Raw genomic sequence first — 22,519 nt, 5'->3', positions numbered from 1 at the left:
AATTATTTATTATATTTTATTTAAAAATTTTAAAAAAATTATAATAATTAAATAAAATATAATGAAATGAATTCAGATAATTTTTTAATCTAAAGAAGGAAATATCTAATATAAATCTATGGAAAGTGACCCTATGGCTATGGCCCAAGACATGAAAGTATGCTAGCATCATCTATGTCATTAGCAACATATGCTTCTTGGGATATAAATATGTTTGCATCTCATTTTAATATTTTAATATTATAAATATAAATAATTTTTAATTTTTAATTTTATCATCTAATCATTATCTAATTATTATAACTTTTTAAAATTTTCAAACAAAATATAAAAAATAATTTAATATTTTAAACCCCGAAATAAAAATAAATTTATAATATTTTTATTTAAATTTTTCTCTCTCATTTTCTGAAACTCCATAAAACATTTTAACTCAAGTCTCAAACTATTTCTAACTCATCTAATCTCAACTTAAATATCTCACTACTATTTACAAATCATCTCAACTCATCTCATTTCAACTTACTATTTAAACTAGATCTTAAAAAAATAGATGAAATCAATATACAATTTTAAAATGTATAAATCTCGCACATTTCCTTTAAAAAATAGTGGGGTTCATCATTCAAATGTGAGTTTTTTATATAGATTTTATATTTACCTATTTTTTCAAAAAACAAAATGTACGAGAGAGTCTACAAATAGTTTTTTAAAAATTAATACTTGTAATCAAAATATTATTAAATATAATAAGATATATCCGTTACCATTTAAATTAAAAAAAATTATATTTATTATCCATACATCATATATTATACATAATTTTTTATTTTTTCTCTTAAGGAGTATGTGGTGGGCCGTTACAGCGTTACTAAAGTGGGTTTGGCCCGATTATATCCTTATATCCGCTAAACCGTACTCTCATCGTGCCACTGTAGTCGATGACGCGACTCTCTCTTCCCCAAATCCCTTTGCTTTCGTTTCCTGCTCGAAACAATGCTCGGCTCAGCTGAATTTTCGTAAGAAACCATTGTTGATTTGCATCAGACAACTATGGAAGCAAGCTCACTGCTTCTCCACTCCCAAATCCTCCCTTTTAATCTTTTAACCACAAACAACAAAGTTTCTTTCAGACATTTGAACAAACATTTGCCGGTCGGTTTTCATCAGCGCCACCAAAGCCTTGAACCCATTAAATCCCCGTTACATTGTTCCTCTAATGTAATCCCGATATCATTATCAGTAACCAAATTGAGAAGTCATTTGTTACCTCCTCTCAAGTGCTCATATTCCAACACCGCCAGCTCAGATTCTCAGAACCCACTGCTGAAAACCCTCAAAAACTTCTCGCTTGATTCGTTGAAGAGAACCCTTTCTCATTTAACTCCTATTGATATCGTTAAATGGTCTGGGGTCTTATCCATAGCAATTGCAGCCACAAAATGGACTGTGAATATGCTTTTCAACCCCTTTTTCTGGATGTACTTCAGCTGGACTTGGTTGTTCTGGCCGTGGTTCGTGGCGATTTCGCTTGCTGCTTTTGGGTTATACTGCTTCCGCAAGCACGCACGTGGTGAAGCTAGCATATTTGAGCAACTTGCCATTGTTACCTCAGCATTTACTTGGCTCACTCTTGTCCCACCCGCCCATTTCAATGGCTTTCTTGAAGGTTGGCCTTTCGTTTTCTTCTTTGTGTACCATTATTTCTTTTTCTTCAATGTTAGTGTAAGGAAACGGTTATATGGGGATTACAATGCTCGCACGCATGACCCCAAGTGGGACGTGAACCCGCCCAAGTGGTACCGACTTTTGTTCTGTGTGGGAGTCATGGCTGGGCACTGGTTGGCCGCATTTGAAGGGCCAGAGCTGCATCATATCCCCGGCGGGTGGAGCAATGTGCCAATTTGGATTTCGATCATTGCAACTCTCTTGATGCAGTATAAGGCGACGTTGTATCTTGCAAACTATTCGGAAAAGGTGGTTGAACCAACTGCTGTAGTGCAGTTTGGTCCATATCGCTGGGTCCGGCATCCGATATATTCATCCACAATGCTACTGTTTGTAACTTACTGTGCTGCACTTCGAGCACCTTTGAGCTCGCTGTTTGTTGTAGCAGTTTGTTTGCTGTACTATGAGCAGAAGGCAAAGCTGGAGGAGGCTTTGATGACCGAGACTTTCGGCGATGGATATGTGGAGTATGCGGCTAAAGTTAGATACAAGTTCATTCCTTTTGTTTATTAGCGACCTCCAGGTATGCAGGGTCTAATTGTGCGTTTTCTGATCAATGAATTGCATTCAAGTATCTGAGCTTTGAAATGAGGAAGGAAAATGTTCTATTATAATACCACAGATACAGATATTTGAATTTTGTTGGATGTTTGTGTTATTTATCTAGAGTGGCTTAGCACTAGTTTTGAGTTATCATGATTATTTCTTTAAAAAAATTATAAGCATATGAACTCTCTAAAGTTTTTCTGTTTCACTTGGTTAGTTTCAACGTACTGAAGCTTGATGCCTTTGCATCGTGCAAACTTTTTGTGTGCTTGTTGAAGTAATGTAAGAGAGACTTGAGCAACAACCTGTAACTTATATAGCAAAAAACTATAATCAGTTGGCAATATATGCGTCCAGGGGTTTAACTGGTCTCCAACAAGCATACGTAAATAGCTTAAATGACCTGAACCATGCTCTGCCCAGCTCTGCTTGTCTTTAACTTATTGCTATCAAGTTAGGCTTACAGTCATACTTGGGGGACATAAGAAAATTAATTTTAGGAGTGTTACTTTTATTGAAGAAAGAACAAAAACTTACTGATAAAAAAGAAAAAAAAATTGATGGAAGAACCAAAACAATGACTGGAAAACACATTAACTAAGCGTTACTTTTTTTTCTAGTTGATTCATCATTTTAAAAGGGGACATCAGAGTCAAGATTACCTCTGGGATGTAAGTTAATGAAGTGGAGAATTGATATGAGCTTGTTATGTGATTGTGATTGCTATTACGATCACTCAATCCAAAACTTCAGACACTTTTGTCCCGAAGTGCTTAAATTCCTTAAAAGGAAACTTATAAACCAATATTAGAAACTTAACAAAAATACTCAATTCTTTATCTTATTCGGGTTTGCTAAGATAACAGAGTATTTTTGGCAGCCGCATTTCATTAATCAATAGGAGCTCCCCGATCAGGAGGAACGCTACTTCAAGGATCCTGATGTTGAAGGGCAATCAATTGCAGTTGTGGTTTTTGCTACAAATGTATTTTCCCTTAAATTTGAACGGATTGAGGTGCAAAATGTATCCAGTTCTCTCCTCTCACTCTTTCTCTCTCCGGTTTTTTATTAATAACTCGCACATTATTTCCATTGTGTTTTGAAACAATGACAGTACCCCTCAAAGAACACACTGGTCAGATGACCATTTGAAGGTTGATGTAGTTCAACTAATCCCTAGGAGTTGGCTCAAGTGGTAAAAGTCTTGGTCTTGGAGGCATGGTCTCTCCAGGTCTAAGGTTTGAATCTCATTAGATGCAAACAATCTCTAGAGACTATTGGACTGGAGGATTGTCCCTTAAATTATCCAAGGTGCACTTATGGAAAACTTCTTGTCGAAGGCCTGTTAACTTTGGAGATTAGTCAAGACATTATTCCCAGACACCCGGTGTCAATACAAAAAAAAAGGTTGATGTAAGGCAACAAGGGACCTAAGGGAAGGTCAAGCATGCATTATGAAGCTTCTTATTCAACTCATGGATATGAGAAAGAAAACATTAAAACTGGTTGTTAAAACATTCTTCTACAGGGCTCTACGAAGGAAGGGGGTATTTGTTTTTCTCTGCAAGAACCCCTATAATATCCATTCCAGCAGTAGCACGAAAACAAAAGATGATGGTTGAAAAATGTGTGAAATAAAACTATCCTTATGGTCATTTTGAGACTGAATTTACTTCAAGTTACCTCAGAAAAGGCACGAGGTGAGCTGCTGTCAATCAGAACACATTTGACCCTATGGTTCGATTCCCATTCATCGAGAGAACTCTTTAGACAGCAAATTCGATTTCCTGTCTCCTCTGATGAAAGATTTCAAGTTCTTCATCGTGTCCAATTACTTCGTAATGGATCACATTTGGGCCAAAAACTATGTCAGAAAATTGGACTCAACCCCTAAACTATCCTGTCGGATCCAAAATTGCATAGCAATTTATTAAGTCATGTCAAAGGTTTTTAGATGTCACATCATATCACAGCAGAGTATTGAAATGAATACAAACCATTTCACATATTCAAAAACAGATTCAACACTTCTTCGCATCACATGCAATGTTTTTTTTTTCCCATGTTTACAATATTACCGTCTCATTTGTTGGGAATTGTGTTGATATATAAGCTCATATAGAGGTCATTCATATTGAGCAGCGTTCTTGAAAAAACAAATGTTTTAGGACGTACATCTAAGTCAGTCCGAATTATTTAATTGGCTACAGGAAGATTTTCAGACAGAAGTAAATGCAATGGACCATATGCACCAAATTAAAGAAGTATTTATTACTTAGTTTGACCAGTATTGCTTGAGTTCTAAGTCTGTGGTGCAAGGATCCACGTTTATAAGGTGTGCCTAGCTCGCTCACACCTCCTCGACAGCTCTTGTGCACACCACATGTTTCCATGTGCATGATCCAATTGCTAGCTAGTATGATCATCTCATGATCCCCACATGACCAAACCTAAAAAAAACATTGTTAACTCTTCTTTGGGAGATGAAACAGTCGTGCTACGTACAAGTCAGTATGTAAATACATCATCAGTACTGTATTGAGTGTGTGAATAAACAGTCCTATAAAACAATTATTTTAAAATGAAAAAAAAAAAAAACACTACCCAATTTGGCATTATTTTAGGTTCTCAACGTGTTCCTTTTCCTTCCAATCAACATTTATTGATTATTTAGGTTGTATTTGGTTTCTTGACCGAGTTTAGTTTAGATTTAGACATCTTCTAATATCCAAACAACCAACTCTCAAATCACTAAACTCATCTCAACTTAAAACCTCTTTACACATGAGACTCATAACATTTTTCAACTTAACATCTCTTTACACGCGAGACTCACAATCTTTTTCAACTTCTCATAAATACATTTAAATTTATCTTAATATCAAAACAGATTTAAACTCATCTTAGGTAGGCCTCACAGAACTCACTCTATCATCTCAACTTACTATTATTTATAAAGAATACAACTCCATTTAACTCAACTCAACATCTAAACGCAACTTTAGTTTCTATTTGTACATTATCATAGCATTTATTCACTAGCTAGGGGGGCAGATTCATGGTTGGGGGAAGAGAGCCACTTGGCATAACAGCTATATGTGCATGCCCATGTCTAAGAGGTCCCCCTAGCTGCTGCTGCTGCTTCTTTGCCCCTTTTTTGTGGCCTCATTTTCCAACACATTATTCATCATCTTTTTTTTCCATTCCATCCTCCTTTCTAATACTTAAAAACCGATGTCTCGAATTGCTGATCTATACATGAAAGGGACAATAGATGGCCACAAGAGTTAGGATATTAGTCCCCACAAAAACTAAAATGACATGTAACACAGGCTTTAGGGACTCTAGGTCCTAATGTAACATTACAATCTAACTCCTCCTAAAAGGGGGAGAAATTGAAACTTATTTCGTTTAAATACAATACAAATAGCTCTAAATACTAGAATAATTAACATTTCCATAAATATCCAACCTCCATGAAGGTGTGGAGAGAGTAGGTTCTAGGGTATTTGTATAATTGTATCACGAGTCATGCTATTGTGTCGCCCAACTCTTATCGCTGGACGTGATTGCTAATTCATTTTGCTTTTATTTTTTTAAAAAAATATATAAATTTACTAGTAGTAACTTCTTTAAACATTTTAAAAAACAATAAATAAATAAATAAAATGCAATAGTGGGCAAACCGAGGGGCAAACTAACATTTTCTTTTGTTTCTATACTTCATTATTACATGTGAACTACATTGCCCTAAACCTACAAGTTTTATACCATGTTGTATCCCATCTACCGACTACCATGCCATTTTTGCAGCATTTAATGTTAGGGTATTGCTACTATGCTGCCTAGGTTTGACCTCTGGCGTGCCACTAATGCAAATCACATTTTTTTTCAAATATCTTTAATATTTAAAAAAAAATCAATATACTAATAGTCACTTCTTTAACCATTAAGTAAAAAAATTAAAAAAATAAAATACATGAGCAGTCAAATTGAGGGGACAAACTCAGGTTGCATAGTATCATTTTCCTTAATATTATCCAAAAATTTCACACAGACGACAATAAATTGTAATATGACTTTTTTTTTTATGTATGTATCTTTCTGTTAATATAAACTTTAAGATATCCAAATTCTTGTAAAAGAATTAAGTGCTTGAGTTTTGGGATATTACATGTGCTCATCGTTCTTATCTATGGAGCTATCATTCTTTACTTACAAATTTTATGTAATGCTCGGTAAGATAAAATAAAAAAAATAAAAAATAAATGCTCTAATCTTATTTATTGATCTCAAATACTCAGTTATGGTCAAGTATTCCTTTAAACGATGAGTCTAATATTCTTTAAAGGTCTCACATGGGGCCTGTAATTTCCTTTATTTTTTAGGTTAATATTCACATTTTACAAACAAAGGACTTGAATGTGTTTGTATTGGGACTAATTTTGACTAGTCAAATTGTATAAAAACCTTTTTTTTAATTAATTAATTTATTTATTTTAAACTTTCTCGTTTTAAGATTCCCTATTTGGCTATTTTATTTATATCTTTCCTTATTTTCATGGCATTGGAAGATAAATATTTTAAAGAAAAGAAAAAAAAAATCATGATTTGAGATTAGATATTCCTACAAGAATCTGGAAATAAGAGGCAGAGACTGGTTTTTTCACATGATGGGTTCAACAAAGCATCCTGATTGAATATTTTAAATTGGAGTTGTACCTTAAATGAATTAATCTGTAAATATTACAGGCAATCTGACTGCTGCTCCAAATGGTTGCATGTGCTTGTGTATCAAAACCTCCAACATAGTATATGCACACTTCATGGTTTCTCTCACTCTATAAAGGTATATTTAGGTAGGGTAGTATATGAGCTTGAAATATTCATATAAATATATATATATATATATATATATAAATAGTTGCAATATCTTGATGATTCAGGTTAAAGGGTACATGGATTGAGTGAGAGAATTGAATGCATTTAATGGATCAAAATATTCAACTGAGATCCTCACTATTTTCTTACCAAATTGGATGGTCCAACCAAAGAGAGATAGACACAATATCAGATGCTTACGTGGGATCTACATGTAAAAAAATTTTATACCAATAGTAATTAATGTAATAAGGACCATATGATGTATCTATCTCTTTTCATAATCAAACCTTTAAGGGCTCGTTTGGTTCATTGACTTCACTCGGATCAACTGAGTTCAGTTCAGATTTAGATTTCTTCTACTATCCAAACATCCAAATTTTAAATCACTAAACTCATTTCAACTTAAAACCTTTTTACACGTGAGACTTGTAACCTTTTTTAACTCAAAATTTCTTTACACATGCAACTCACAACCTTTTTCAACTTCTTATAAATACTTCTAAACTCATCTTAGGTGGGTCCTACAGAACTCACTTCATTATCTCAACTCACTATTATTCATAGAGAACTCAACTCAACTCAACATTCAAACGCAACCTAAGTTCTATCCAGGAATTGCTTTATTCCAAAAATAAGGGTAACCCTATTTTCACAAAAAGAATTTGTTTGTTCATAAACTTGCACATCAGCTTACCTAACAGAACATAGAAGTAAAACATAGCAATTACACAAGAGAGAACTAAATGTGAATTATTATTATTATATGTAACCAACCATATAACACAGTTTTTAAGATTCCAACATGATTTTCTAAGAGAAAGAGCATTGTAATTTGTAACGGGTGCACAAGTTGCCTCCAGATTCCTTCCATCTTTTATAATTTGTCATATATATATATATATATATATATATATCAAGGAGCCTTGTTTGCAGAAATCTTTAAAAGTATCAAAACAAAGGTATCAATTTTTGCAGAACAAAGGGCACAGTCCTGCTCTGTTCCTGCACATGAGGACCAGCTAGTCACTGTCCAATGACCACTGCCTCCCATACCCTTCTAAATATGTGTGATTTTTAAGTTTACAAAGGAGAACCGTACAAGAGTTATGGATCTCCACAATGAGGAGGTCCAACACAGCAATCAGGAGGAAACTATAGTATGTGAGAAGCTGAACTAGAGCACTCACAGATGCAGCCAATAACATGGTGCCAAGTTGGCAAAAAAGTGTGACATGGCACCTTTGGCATTTCAAACACTAGATCACACTCTCTATCACCTAATGTAAAGTTCAAATCTCACTACTACTATTCTAATTTCCCCATAAATCTTTCCCATTTCACCTCTGTTTCTCTCTGCCCACAGAGAGAGAGAGAGAGAGAGAGATTTATACAAAGTAGTGAAGGAGAGGAAAGGAGCACCAACCTCAGATATAGGAGCATTACATGGATGAGATATGGAAGCCATCAAAGAAGGAAGGTTCAAGTAGCCATTGCTCCACTTCTTCCAAATCTCTATTTTCAAGGAGTTCTTCAACAAAGAGCTCTTCTTCAAAGTCCAATCTCCTGAGGAGTTTTTCCCAGAAAAGCTCCTCCTCAAAGTGCACTCTTCCCCGGAGCTGCTCACAAAAGAACTCTTCCATCGGCCGCAAGTGTACAAGCGTAGCAAAGGAACAGAAGGCTAGATTTTACATCATGAGGCGCTGTGTCGCCATGCTTGTTTGTTGGCACAAGCATGGTGATTCTTGATGGGAAGACAAGTCAGAGAACCAAAATATACCTCTTAGATTGAGTGCTTGCGGTGGCTTGCTCTTTTTTTTTTTTTTTCCCTTCTTTGTGCGAGGTGGATCTTTGGGTTTTGTTCCAAAACTCATATAAATTTTCTTGCCATCCGATCAAGAAGGATTGGTGCCATATTTCGTTTTTTCTTCAATTTCAATCAGTTTGTAATTAGAATCGAATTGAGCTACAAGTTTTTAATACACATTGAGAAAGAGAACATATCAAACATTGGATTTCACTTGTATCTCAATCTTAGCAACTTCTCAGGTCCTTTGATGTATAATGTACGATTTCTGATATTTAAACCGAATCTCAACGTTAGAAACCATATCTTTCTCTAATGTTTGCTTTGCTCTCCACACTTAGAGGTGCTGCTAGGTGCTAAATTTCATCATCTCTTTCATTATGTTCCTTTTGTTTCTTCTTCTTCTTTTCTAGTGAGATTTATGATATTTAAGTCAAATCTCAGCACTGGAAACCTTTGTTTTCTCCTATGATTTCTTTGCTGTCCACACACTTAAAAGTTGCTGTCCACACACTTAAAAGTTGCTGTTAGGTGCTAAATTTCATGGTCTGTTTCATTCTGTTCCTTTTTGTTTCTTCTTGTTTCTGCTTTGATGGGAAAGAGATTCGCTTCAGCTGTTTGAAACTTTGAACTTCCAATATAATAAGACATTATTTATATTTGGATCTGCATTGGAAATGCAAGTCACCTTTTCCTTGCCCCTTTGAGAGAAGGTGGTCTCTCTCTCTCTCTCTCTCTCTCTCTCTCACCCTCAAAATAACACCAAATCAAGTTTATTCTTTTAACGGCTCAAATCTTTATGATGTTCAAATCATCTCTTTGTTTTAAAAGAAAAAATTACAAAAAAAAAAAAAGAAAAAGAAATCATCCTCTCATGACCTCGGGTTGTCTCTCTCAAGAGTCCTGGCTTTATCACTCTAATGCATAGTCTGAATACTGTTCCTCTATGGCATTCTTAAGTAGTTTATTTTGTCCAATTCTCACTTTCGTTGACCGGAAAACTCATACTACTACTCAGCTATTATTATTTTGTTGACGTGGCAGAGTTCAATAATTCTTTGGTCACTCTCTGTTTATTGTAAGAGAAATGCTACATACACAAAGTATAAAAATAAATCTATAAATTGACGTAGTTTTTCGTGATCCTTTAGATCTACTTTACAATAAAATTAACTTTACAATATGATATACTGCATCAAGTCATATTAGTTTTTGAATTTACTTTTACGTAATCTTTTTATGACTAAAATATTTCTCTTATCCTAATAGTGGGGAATTATGTATTTTTCTGTTATATCTTGTTGATCTAATCATATTTGTTTTGTGAAACTAAGCTTATTCTTCACCAAAGATTGCATCTTCTATACTGTTTTCTTAGACTTGAAGTAGTAATCTTCTACAATACATCATGATCAAGATGGAAGAAGTTCAAACTCCACTTGTAACAACTTATTCACCATGGCTTCATGATGATTGATGGATCTCTGCGTACAAGTGTAACATAGTAGCAACCATAAGTTTTTGCTTCCATATTCTAGAGAAAAATTCTGTTCTCAAGCGGGTGAGTAAATAATGTGTAATAAAATGTTTACATAACATAATTTGATTTAGAAGAAAGATTTTTAAATTTGAATCTTACAAATCAAATCTTACCATTTAAATGAGGTTGATGGCGTGCTCTACACACTGATTTGAGAATAAATTATAGAATATGGAAAATTAGAGCATAGAAAATGTCTTCAAATGCTCTGGAGCAGTCAATTGCGATGCATAAATAACTGACATTTTTTACTATTCCATTCTCAATTCAACTAGGAAACATGGACATTGCCACATTGATCAAACTTTTGGTGCCATTTTGCATTTTTTTTTTAAGTTAATTAATTTCAATACCCTCTATTTGTTGTAACAAGGCATATTTTGTAAGGCTTCAAATTCAAACCTCCTACTTGGGTATTATTATTTTTCATGCTCATCAAGAAGAAAAAAGAAAGCCTCTCTATTGCCATCTTGCTCTCATATCCAAGATAAGCATTGCCCAATGAAGAAAAAGCACAACTATCAAAGGGAACAACAACCCAAAAGGCAGAGAGCTTGGGAGACCCATTCCATGGTTCTCATTTCAATTTCACCATGATAAACGCAAAGCAAGGCTCCTCATTTTATGCTTCTCTTTGACTCAATTTGACATGTTCCTCCCAATGTCCAATGGGATGGACATGTCTCGGAGAGAACTAGAAAACAGAGATGGGGTTCTTTTGCTGAAATATGAACGATGACGTGAACTCGAACAGCCTCAAGAGTTTCTCACATATAACAGTAACACTCTCCATTATAATTCATAGGAGAGTAGTGCTACATAATACATATACTTACAACCGTACTTACAAAGATTCATTTTATTAGTTTTCTTTTAAAATTTAAATTTAAATTTTTCAAATTTTATAATTTTCAGCATATCAATAGTTGACGCATGGATAAGTAATTTTTTCTTAAATACAGTTAGTATTTTCCTTCACAAGAAATGTCAAAAGCTACAAAAAAAGCGTGTGAGTAACGTAACGTTTAATAGTTGTCGGATTGTTGGGACAAAATAGCCATTGAATGTATGTTTGTCGAAGTAAAATATTTATATGACATAATTTTTTTAAAGATAAATTTTAAAATTTAAATCTTATTAATCACTTACAATTTAAGTGATATGCATGATATACTCTACACACTGACTTAAGAATAGAATAACTCTTTGTTAAAATTAAAATCGAATCTTGATTTGATAATTAATAGGTTCTACGTTTCAATGTTAAAGTCGATCACAAAATCTATTCTGTTGTATATATCAAAAATATTATTTTTCTTCTTAAATCTTATTATTATTAGTCATTAAATGGATATTTCCCTCTCTTCTTCGCTCTTCTGTTTCTTCCCTTTCTCCACCTCACTTTTCTCTTTCTTTGTTCTTTCTCTCTTCCTTTCTCTATAGTTTTGTTGCGTGGAATGCTAAATTTGTCGCCATCCATCCACCTATGCTCCAACCGAAGAACTCTCAGCCTCCCAATCTATCAACTACCATCCGGTCCGTCCATCCATCTACGCCGCTCATCCTAAATTTGGCATCTTTTCTTAATTACTTTTCTACATAGATGTACTATTTCACTTTTCAAGTTGTTTATTGGGCACCACTTCCCTATTTTTTTAAAAAAATAAAAAATAAAAAAAATTTCACATTACTAATTAGGGGTGTTACCCATCCCCAAACAGCGAAGAGCCAAGGGGAAATGGCGAGTGCCCTTACCCAAATGTCGGGGACAAATTGGGCCCACGAACCATCCACCCGCTTGTGAGCCTCAAACACCACAACATTTAAAAATAAACTCCCAAACACCGAAATTTGAATCTCTCAAAAATCAAACTCCACAGCATCAAAAACACAACCACATCCTCCTTTAAAACAATCTTATTGTCCATTGCAAAAAATAAAACAAATATAATTCAGATTTTGAAATAAATTAAGATTTCGAGTTCGAGATACTTACAACTACAATGTGAAATGGAGCGACGGTTGGCTTCAACAACAGCAACAACTTGAGCTGCAGCGATGACAAGTAAAAGAGTTAAGAGAGAGGCTGAGAGAGGGTCTGAGAGTGAGAGAGTCGAGACACAAGGGAAGGGGTAAATTGGGCCGGACGAGTGGGTTGGGCAGGCCGAATGCGGGGGGCCAACCAACATGCCTATTTCTAATATTATCTTGCTTATTAAAAAAATGATATTTAATGAGGGAAAAATGAACCTGAATCCCAGATCATTTGCCCCAAGCTTGAACTCGTAAAGATGAAGGCTTTCCTCCCTCTTTGTATAACCGATTGAGCTCTTCATTTCCTCTCTCTCTCTCTCAAGAATTTCTTCTTCGTCTTATTTACTATGAAGACTGGTCCTTGACTCCCTGGAGTGCACTTGTGTGATTGGCTCATTTTTGTTTTGGTGGGTGGTTTTGGATTTTTCTCCCAGTTATTTTATCTAAATTTTGGTTAATTTTAGATTTGGGTGTTCGATTATGAGTTCTATTTCTCCGTGGCTCTGTTTTGATTTATAATTGATTTTCAATTGTGGAGCTTGGTTGGGTTTTCTTCTAGTTTGTAGACATGGGTTTTGGTCTATTTTAATTTTGGATTTGGATTTTGAGTTTTTTCATCTTTGATTTAAATGGGTTTTTATCAATTTGGCTTTTCCCCATGTCAATTCTAATCTTTGGTTATTGTTCTAACCCATTCAAATCCCACTAATCCGAACCAGATGCAAGGAAGGCCATATCTTCTATTGCTTACAAGCTGATGAGAAAAAAAATGAGGGCCTTGTTAATGAAACAATATGTAAAAAAGATACCAAAAGAGCATGAAGCAGATCTCTACTAGCAGGAGAAGTGCACCCACGAAGAAGCAGCCGCTCATTGACAAGTTAATAAATTTAAAACAAGGAAAATTAAAAGAACAAACTATGAAGGGAAACACGGAAGAATATGAAGAGAAAAGTGAGAAAAGTAGAAGAACAAGATAGAGGGAAAAGCTGGTTAAAGTCTATCTGCAACCGGCTACGTGGGATGCGGTGTCCCGCGATTCTCCTGACCGGTTGCAAATAGACTTTTTCTTTATTCTCAAACAAAAACAAATAACATCGAAATACCAAAACCTCATCCATCCCTTGTCTGGCACTTCAAACCGAGCAAACATTTGGTTGAGTACTAACGTGGGTTTTGGCTCTACTCTCTTTAGAGGCTAAGTACTCCCTAACATGACAGAATTAAGTTACAAAAAATTTAAAAAAAAAAAAAAAAAAAAAAAAAAGCTCATGGCCTGCATTCATTGAGTCAACACGTGTTAAAGGTCAACACTTGGGATAATCCGACGGTGGAGGAGGCAGCTTCTGATTGGGAAGCTTCCCATCCTGGACAACCCAGACCATCCTTAAACCCCAGCTGAGATGGACATCAAAGTGGCAATGCATCAACCACACACCTGTCAACTCATAAAACATCATAAACAACAATTTCGTTACACGCCTTTTAGCTAGCTGGTGCATTGAAAACTTGCTTTGGAATTGGGTATCGGACTGGTTTGGGAGTGTGACCAGTGAAAATTTTATGAATAATAATGAATTAAGTATCTTTTAGATTTTAGAAGAGAATTGAAAAAAAATTAAAATATTATTATAATATAATTTTTTAATATTATTTTTATTTGAACATTCGAAAAAGTTAAATTTTTTTTTTTAAGTTTAAAAAAATTATAATTATTAATTTAAAAAAATTATAATAATTAGTTTAAAAATTTTGTATTTAAGTTATATTTAAAAAAATAAGATAAAAATTTTAGAATATGATCTGTTTCTAAACAAATCAACTGTGATCAAAGTAGAACGAAGTACAGTATATTAAAATAAAATAAAATAAATAGTACAGTATAGTAGTATACTAATGAAAAGCCTGTGCGCGTTTTAACTCACCCGGGTTGTCCGCAAGGAATCGAATTGCCACCCAACCACCGGAGGGCACACCGACGGTGTTCCTTTCAACTGGGTCAACAAGGTTAAAGTTGAGAGGATCTTTACTAGGATGAAAGTTCCCAAAACCCTGGCCAACAATGAAGAAGTTGAAGCCATGAAGATGGAGAGGATGGCTCTCAGCACCCAGAATGCTGGTGTCCTGCATCACCACCTCCACACTAGTATTATATGGTAGCACCACCGCTTTGGTTCCATTGCTCACATTGGTGTTGTTGGGTGCTGTGCCAGTATAGTTAAATGGTTGGAGAGGAGAGCTCGGAAAATCAGTGGTGAAAACCCCATTAGATCTCCCAAAGAAATGTGCTCGGAGGATTGCAGTGGTGGGGAGAATAAAGGAGACATTGTTGACTGAAGCTGCAAACTTGGAGCTGTTATTAGGCCCTTGGCAGGTCTGGTTTCTTGGGCAGGGGTTGCTTCCTAAGCCTACAGTGAAGAAAAACTGTTTTTGGACGGTTTGGGGAACTTGGGCAGGGAATTTAGCAGTGGCCAAACTTCGAAATTTCCTGGTAAAGTTCATGACGAAGGAAGTGGCATTGAGGGGAGGGAGGGCGGGTTTGAGAAGTGGACGTTTTTTCAAAGAAGAAGAACTTGATGACTGCTCATACTCTAGAATGCCAGCAACTGTGGAATTGTCGAAGGTTCCTAAGCCTGTGAAATAGGGTCTGGCTAACATGAGGAATGCAGCATTGGGATCTTGGGGCTTGGTTTTCAGAAGAACATTAGTTGTCTGTCCCGGTGTAATGAGCAGTACATTGGTCTTGAACGGCTTAATGTAAATTGCATCTGCTTCAACAACTGTTAGGCTGTGGTTTGCTATGCTGAAAAAGAGCTCGTCATTGAGTGCAGCATTGATCAAACGGAGGAGGTATGTCTTCCCTGGCTTCACCTTTAGCTTGAACGTATCTGAAAAAGCACGTGCAAATAGAGAAAGAAAGTAGAAAGGTAGTGGTGAGATCAATTCATAAGTGAGACAGAGAGACAATTCACTTTCGAGCAAAATCATAAGCCAAAAGTTGTTTAGTTTCTTTTCTTTTTGTGTGACAAATTAGAATTATCTGATCATCATCCTTATGCTTATCATTTTCTACTGTAGTATGATTGATTACATGGCCACTAAACAAATGATGCCACATTTGAGATCATGCACCTTTTTTAGAACAATTGTACAATGGCCCGGGAAGTCCATTAATGGTGTAGGCGTCAGAGACATTCGGACCGGCGCCAGTCTGAAGAGCCTGGCTGATGACTGCCTCTGGATCAGCATTCCACCACTCTCCTATTGTCAACCAGTCATTTATAGCGAATCAGTATATATAGTTTGGTCATGTTCAAGTTGCATGGTAAGAAGTAAAGTTCTATGTCTAATAGAAGGGTTTTTCTAATAGGTACCAAATATGATGGGAACTTCCTCGTATGGTTTGGCAAATGGGTAGGATGCATTATGCTTGGGGAGGATGATGAGAGGCCCATAGACAGTAGCTCTTAGCCATGAGATATGGGCATGCCACCAGAGAGTTCCTCTTTGGCCAACAATGGTGAAGTTGTACACATAACTCTGGCCAGTTTGAATAGGGCATTGAGTTATATATGACGGCCCATCAAACCATCCACTCCTTAGTTGTCTGACTCCATGCCTGTTTAATTTTTTCATCCATATCATTCACCAAATATATCAGAAATTGTGAAATTAATGTACACATTGTCAAATTTTAAGGAAATCTGATGACATATAAGCATCGTTCTGAGTTTACCAATGGATGCTGATGTTGTTGGGAACATGATTGACCACCTTAACTACCAATCTATCACCTTCTCTAGCAATAACTCGAGGCCCAGGGAACTTCCCATTTACTGTCACCATGCTCTTCGTGTGGCACAATCGGGTAACATTTTCCAACCTTATCTGGGAAAATAGAAGTAACAGAAATATTAGCAATGAAGTAAATCAAGTTTTAGATATATTTATATATATATATATATATATAATGTTTTTGCAGCAGTTTAAAGGGAATTGTGATGCAGAAAATTAGCTCCAAAGTTAGGTACGTACGTCAAACTTGTAGTGCCTTGTAACGCCTGCTGCATGTTCTGCAGCAGCAGCCTCAGGAAAGACCCAAAGAGAGTTAGTGGCAAAGAGAAAAGCTAAAACAAATGCCGATGATACAGGAAGAGAAGCACCCATGTTTTAGGGTCAGATCTTCTATACAGTTGATGAGGAAGTGAGAGACAGAATTGAGTAAACCTTAACTCGGCTTCCTTCTTAGCTCTGCAGTGATTTATCAAGGCCTGTAAGGGCTCCTTTTATAGACATATCAGACTACCACAGCACACATGTTTGGTTGATTAGGTACTCTAAAGTCTCAGGTTTGAGAAGGAAGAGAATTACCAACTGGCCTTGGTCCCATCTTGGATGTGGAGTATCATTAAAGTTGATCTATGTTCGGTCAATTCTACTGTACCTCTTAATCAACTCTCATCTCATATGATCAAGTCTAGTTCATAGTGAGGGCTATTAATAAAAATAAAGGTTTTGCTACGAAAGAAACGAAAGTTATTCCATCGCTACCCACATTAGATTCTAACCGGTTCGCCCACGATTAAGTTGGAAGAAGAGGTGTAGCAAATGTGAATGAGTATAGCACACGACTTGCATCAATTGTTAATTAGCTTCACATTGGTTACTCATTGGCTGATCTTTTTAGAGAATAAACTTAGACATTGCTTAAACTTTTTTCGAACCGATACATTTCTTGCTTAATCATTTATAAAAAAAAAAAAAAAAAAAAAAAAACGAGAAGAATAGAGAGACACAATGAATAAATTCATTTTAAAACTATTCCAAAAAGGGAGAAAAAAAACCAAGAAAACCAGCAAACTTTAGAGTTGGTGAGCAAGAAATGTCAAAGAACCATCTAATTCCTATTCTTTGTCAATGATCTAAATCCTAATCTTTGTCAAAATTTTCCAATCATTTTCAAGAACTCGTTTGGTTGGGCCTGCAGGTTGGTGATGGCATTGATCATCCCTCCTAATCCAACATTTGCCTTAAGATTATGAAAGTGTTTGGAAGACAGGACATTTGACCCGCCTTTCGTTAGCAATAAAGTTAAACTATGATATGATGGGGATGTTAGGTTGTTTCGTTAAAGCTGATCTTACCCAAAATAACTAAATAAGCACTGAAGTTTACTAATGAAGTTAAATAAATAAATAAATAAAACCATTTTAGTGAACAGGGCTTCTCAAAGATTTTACTTCGAGGCCAAAAAAACTACACTTTTGAGTTTCAAAGTTTCACCATATTATTGTATTAAATTTTGTAGTTGCACCAACTACGTACGCAGCTCCTTGATTATGGGTTACTCCTATTTCTACTATCCTACATCTCTTACCTACAATATCATCTATTATGTGTATATATACAGGTATGTGTGTGTGTGTGTATATATATATATATATATATATATATATATATATATTTATATATTATGCCATTTATGATTAAAAAAAAATGAATGTCTAAAATTTGGCACGGAAAATTATAAACATATAAGTCACTAACCTTTGTGATTCAACAATGTTTTTGTAGATATTAATGGACATAAAAATTATTAGATGGTTTTATTTCTAAATAACTCATACCATATAGTGTTATTCCTAAAAATAATCGCACATCAACCTCATCCTAAACATGCCATAGCACAAGGGGATGACCAAATTTACTTAAAATTTGCCCAAAAGAAATCTCAGGAGTAAAAAAGTAATTTGATTTAAGAGACAATACAATTTAATTAAGGCAACATAGACAGTAAGAAAAATATGAAAAAAACAAGAGGTACTAATCTTCTAAATGAAAACCAGGTGACTATAGAGTCCCTTGCCTTTCAAAAATATTGAAACAAATGCAAACCACAACATATAATTCTTGCCATTCAATTTCACTGAAGTCATAGGAATATTCATGTTGGGTGCAAGGGACTCTGACTCAATTTAGTTGCCATAGATGTAGAGAAATATCACAATTTAACTTGGAGATAGAAAATTCACACAAAATGTGAAATGTGGATGAAATACCGAGGAATACGATCTGGAAGACTTGAAATCCAACTCAAGTACTTGAAAAATCCACTTGAATCAGCAAATTTCAGCTCTGCTTCGGCCTAACCAGGCACGTATCGGCTCATAATTGGATTGTATCAACCAGTATCAGGTCAAAATCGACCGGAACCGAGTCTGACTCAAACTATATCGGACTGAACTGGCCAGTATTGGCCTATATTGGTTTGGAATCGGGTATCGGCCGAAACGACTTCAACCTAAACCTAAACACGAATTAGGTTATCTTAAACGAGAATAACTAATCTGGGAATTACCTTATCCTCATTACCAAACAGGCTTTATTCCAGATAGGAACAAGCTCTTACTTCAAGTTGGGGTTATCCGCACTTGATGATAGTATAGCTTATCCCTGTAGCCAAACACCCAATCACTTCAACGTTATCAGCTAACTTAGACTCATAATGCTCTATATCTGTAACACCAAGCTTAACACCTCCCCAATACCCTATTATTGCATGTCATAAGTAAACATACTTGGATATTCAAAGATAAAAAGGAAAATATAAGCACCATATCAAACAATGGTTTGACGTATCAGATTCGAAAATCTAAATAATATAATCATACGTTAGAGCATGCTTGCCCCTTATTTCATCAACAATGTGGCGAAGTCCCAAAGCTGGATCTAGGGGTGAATTCAGTCCGATCTAGTCGGTCCCTAGGGGATTTTGCCAGGATTCAATCCGAAGGGGTTCGGTCCAGGATTTTTCCACCCCGGACCGAACCAAAGGGGCATATGGACTAGATCGGACCGTTGCCAATCAGTCCAACCCTTATCCCAATGGGCCATTTTTCTAGTTTCAGCCCAACTGACTTTACTTGTCAAGTTTTGGCCCATGTCTTGATTTTGAGACCATTTTCAACCTAAATTATTATTAACATACAAAAAATTAGAAAAAAACTAGAAAAAGATGCAAAATGCTAATAACATCCAAAATATAAATAAAATAATATAGAAAAAAAAATACTAATAAAACTAAAAATCCCTAATCATCCAAACTCCGAAGGATTGAAAAAAAAGTAAAGAAAATACAAAATAAAATTTAGAAAAAGTCTAGATTTAGTCGCCTGGGGTAAGCGCCGAGTAAGCGTCGTTGACATGGCAAAAAAATTGAAACGCACCGTTTTGTCCCCAACACGAACTCTCCCTCCCTCCCTCCCTCAATTTCCATCTCCCTCTCTGCATTTCCATTCCTCTCTCCTTCTTCTCCATTGTGCCGTCCTTCTCTCTCTCTGTTTCTCCTTTTCTCTCTCTTTCCATTACCGAACTAGCCTACATCTCTCATTGCGTTGACGTCTCCCTTTCTTCCTCTCTTTCTCAATATGGTCTATTTCTCTCCCTGCCCCAATATCTCCATCTCCTTTATCAGTTTCTCTTTCTCTTTCTCCTTTTCTTTTTCTCTTCCCCTCGGCCTGATACCCTCACTATGCCCCTTCTCTCAACGCGGCAAACACCAACAATAACAGCAAGGGTAAACAAAGATGAGGAGCTTCGTCTAAACGAAGACGATGGTAGAAATATTTTTTTTATTTGTATTTATTTTTTATTTCCTGGATGTAGATCTTTTTCTCGATTTGTGTTCATCGAAATCGATTTTTTGTTGTTGGGTTTCTCAGCTAGATGTGAAATTTGTAGACCTCATCGAAAAGTGTTGGATGTAGATGTGGATGTTCGAGTTATCTTGTTCTTCGATTTGGTAAAAATATGCAATTTCTATTATTAGAGTTGTTAATGTAGATATAATTTGAAGAAGATTGTAATATTTTCAGTCCCCTGTTTGGGGTTTTTTTCCTCATGCAAGGAAGACGACGGTTGTGTGGGGGGAATTTTTTTTTTTTTTTTCATCTGTTTGTTCGATTTTTGTTCGTCGGAGTAGAATTTATTTTTGGGTTTCTCGTTGGGAGGCCTCAAGGGAGGGAGGCGCTTCGAGTGGACTACGGCTTTGAGGGAGGGAGGAATGGAAACGCAGAGAGGGAGATGGAAATTGAGGGAGGGAGGGGGAAGAAAAAGAAACGGGAAGACGAAGCATAGAGGTAATGTATTCTTGTTGGCAGCTACAAAGGGCAGACGAGCCAACCAATTCCTCTTTATTCTGGTTTCAGCCTTGATCTTCTTCTCGGGGATATCAACCACCTGGAGTTGATCCTTGTTGCTACCAACAAGGAAACGAAGACACCCACCAACGAAGAAGACGACCTCTCTCCACGTTTCTCTTCTATTTTTATTTTGGTCTTTTTTTTCTTTTATATTTATTTTTTTTAAAGTCGTTTGCGCGCCGCTTACATAGGGCAACTGTACGTAGAAGTTTTGTAAAATTTATAAATTACAATCCATGCATCTGAGTCGAAATTACAAATTACTATTTACAAATTATAAATGGCTTAATAGTAATAGACAAACCAACTCCAAGTCTTTAGTCTCCAAGTCCAAAACTCCAAGTCTTCACAATTTTACTGCAAAAACATAGTAAACAAATATTAAATGTCTTAGCTTAATAACAAAAATAATTAGTATAGTAGTATAAAAGTATATTCTTCTCACCTCATATTCATCTGCATTGGGTGTAGGCATTGTATTCGAAGCCTCCATAGAATTTTCAACCTCCCCAAAAAGTTTTATACATAAAAGATAAAATCATAAAATAAAACAAATTATATAAATTTGCATAACATATAATGATATAAATCATAAAAGATATAAAATGAAGTAAATTTACATACACATATAGTGTTGCTTCTCAAAATCCTCCACATCATCCATTAAAGTCCTAAGGCTGATTGGAGTAGAAGAAAAACGAAGCCAATTTTGTGCACAAATGAGACCCTCAACTATTATCGGAGATAAATTACTTCAGAAAGAATCAGGTACACAACTCGCCACGCAAAATGCATATTCAGAGGTCACTGTAGATACCAGTATTACAAGTACATCGCGTGCGATTTTTGAAAGTACCCAATATCTAACGAAATTAACCTTCTACCAATTTAGAATGTAAAAACTTGCATCTTGTTCCTCACAGCTTTCAGCTAAGTATCTATCAACCTCTTACTTGCTTTTCAAAGAGTTTCTGACTGTAATCGTTGCTTAAATAGGGCCAATCTTTGTGCCTTCCTATCCTCAAGCCTACTAACTGTAACACTTACATCTTCATGTAGGGAACTTGTGCGCTGATGTTGTTGACATGAACTGTTACCTTCTTTATGTTCAACATATGCATCAGAGTTAAATCATCTTTCACCTTCCTACTCAAATCAACTTTTTTTGTTGGCTTATGGACATACATTGATTCTAATGAAAATTCAAGATATCTCAATTTGTACCGAGGATCAAGAACAAGCCCAACATACAACAAATTCATATTTTCAATGTTACCCCAATATTTATCAAATTGTTTCCTCATATTCACCGCCATTAGTCCCACCACGGGACTTCATTCTTCATACTCCATGTCAATCACATCTTGAATTGTAATTAACTCCGTAAAAAAGAGTTGCAAGTTACATATTCATCTCTCGAGAAACGTAAAGTTGCATTATGAAAAACTTGAAAAAACCTCACAAATAACTTTACCTTCTCTCAGTCATCATTCTTGGAAGGCCCTAACTTCCTTGACATTCTCCTCATCTAGGAGTCATCATCGTCATCATCGTTGTCGTCATCATCTCCAATACTAGCAAGGAAGTTTGAATTTTCTTCCGCTAACCGTTCGAAAGCTTTTCTAAATTTTTCCTTCCTCTCCAACATAAGATAGGTGGAGTTCTACCTAGTTTGCACATCCATGCAAACATGACATTTGCATTTAATGTCTTCTAAGTGTACACATCAATGTTTTGAATACCGTACCGGATGCTGTACCGGTCAAGGCACTGAAACGAAAT

The 22,519-nt window shown here is 35.6% G+C and overlaps 3 protein-coding genes across 3 annotated transcripts; 2 read left to right on the top strand and 1 right to left on the bottom strand.

The window, feature by feature from the left end:
- Positions 1–919: 919 nt before the first annotated feature.
- On the top strand, positions 920–3,427 carry LOC108983781. Its single transcript, XM_018955540.2, has 2 exons — positions 920–2,251; positions 3,155–3,427. The coding sequence occupies exon 1, from the start codon at positions 1,054–1,056 to the stop codon at positions 2,239–2,241; it is 1,188 nt and encodes a 395-aa protein (XP_018811085.1). The 5' UTR covers positions 920–1,053; the 3' UTR covers positions 2,242–2,251; positions 3,155–3,427.
- A 5,145-nt stretch (positions 3,428–8,572) lies between these two features.
- On the top strand, positions 8,573–9,146 carry LOC108983780 (uncharacterized serine-rich protein C1E8.05-like). Its single transcript, XM_018955539.2, has one exon. It carries the CDS (start codon positions 8,602–8,604, stop codon positions 8,902–8,904), a length of 303 nt encoding a protein of 100 aa, XP_018811084.1. The 5' UTR covers positions 8,573–8,601; the 3' UTR covers positions 8,905–9,146.
- A 4,650-nt stretch (positions 9,147–13,796) lies between these two features.
- Positions 13,797–16,842, bottom strand: LOC108983777 (laccase-2-like). Its single transcript, XM_018955536.2, has 6 exons — positions 16,572–16,842; positions 16,273–16,424; positions 15,911–16,155; positions 15,669–15,797; positions 14,462–15,424; positions 13,797–13,974 (listed from the first exon to the last, which is right to left on the bottom strand). Exons 1-6 carry the CDS (start codon positions 16,701–16,703, stop codon positions 13,844–13,846), a joined length of 1,752 nt encoding a protein of 583 aa, XP_018811081.1. The 5' UTR covers positions 16,704–16,842; the 3' UTR covers positions 13,797–13,843.
- Positions 16,843–22,519: the final 5,677 nt, after the last annotated feature.

Source organism: Juglans regia, chromosome 5, assembly GCF_001411555.2.
Source record: "Juglans regia cultivar Chandler chromosome 5, Walnut 2.0, whole genome shotgun sequence".
Classification (NCBI taxonomy): Eukaryota; Viridiplantae; Streptophyta; class Magnoliopsida; order Fagales; family Juglandaceae; genus Juglans; species Juglans regia.
This window is presented reverse-complemented; position numbering and strand designations above follow the sequence as displayed.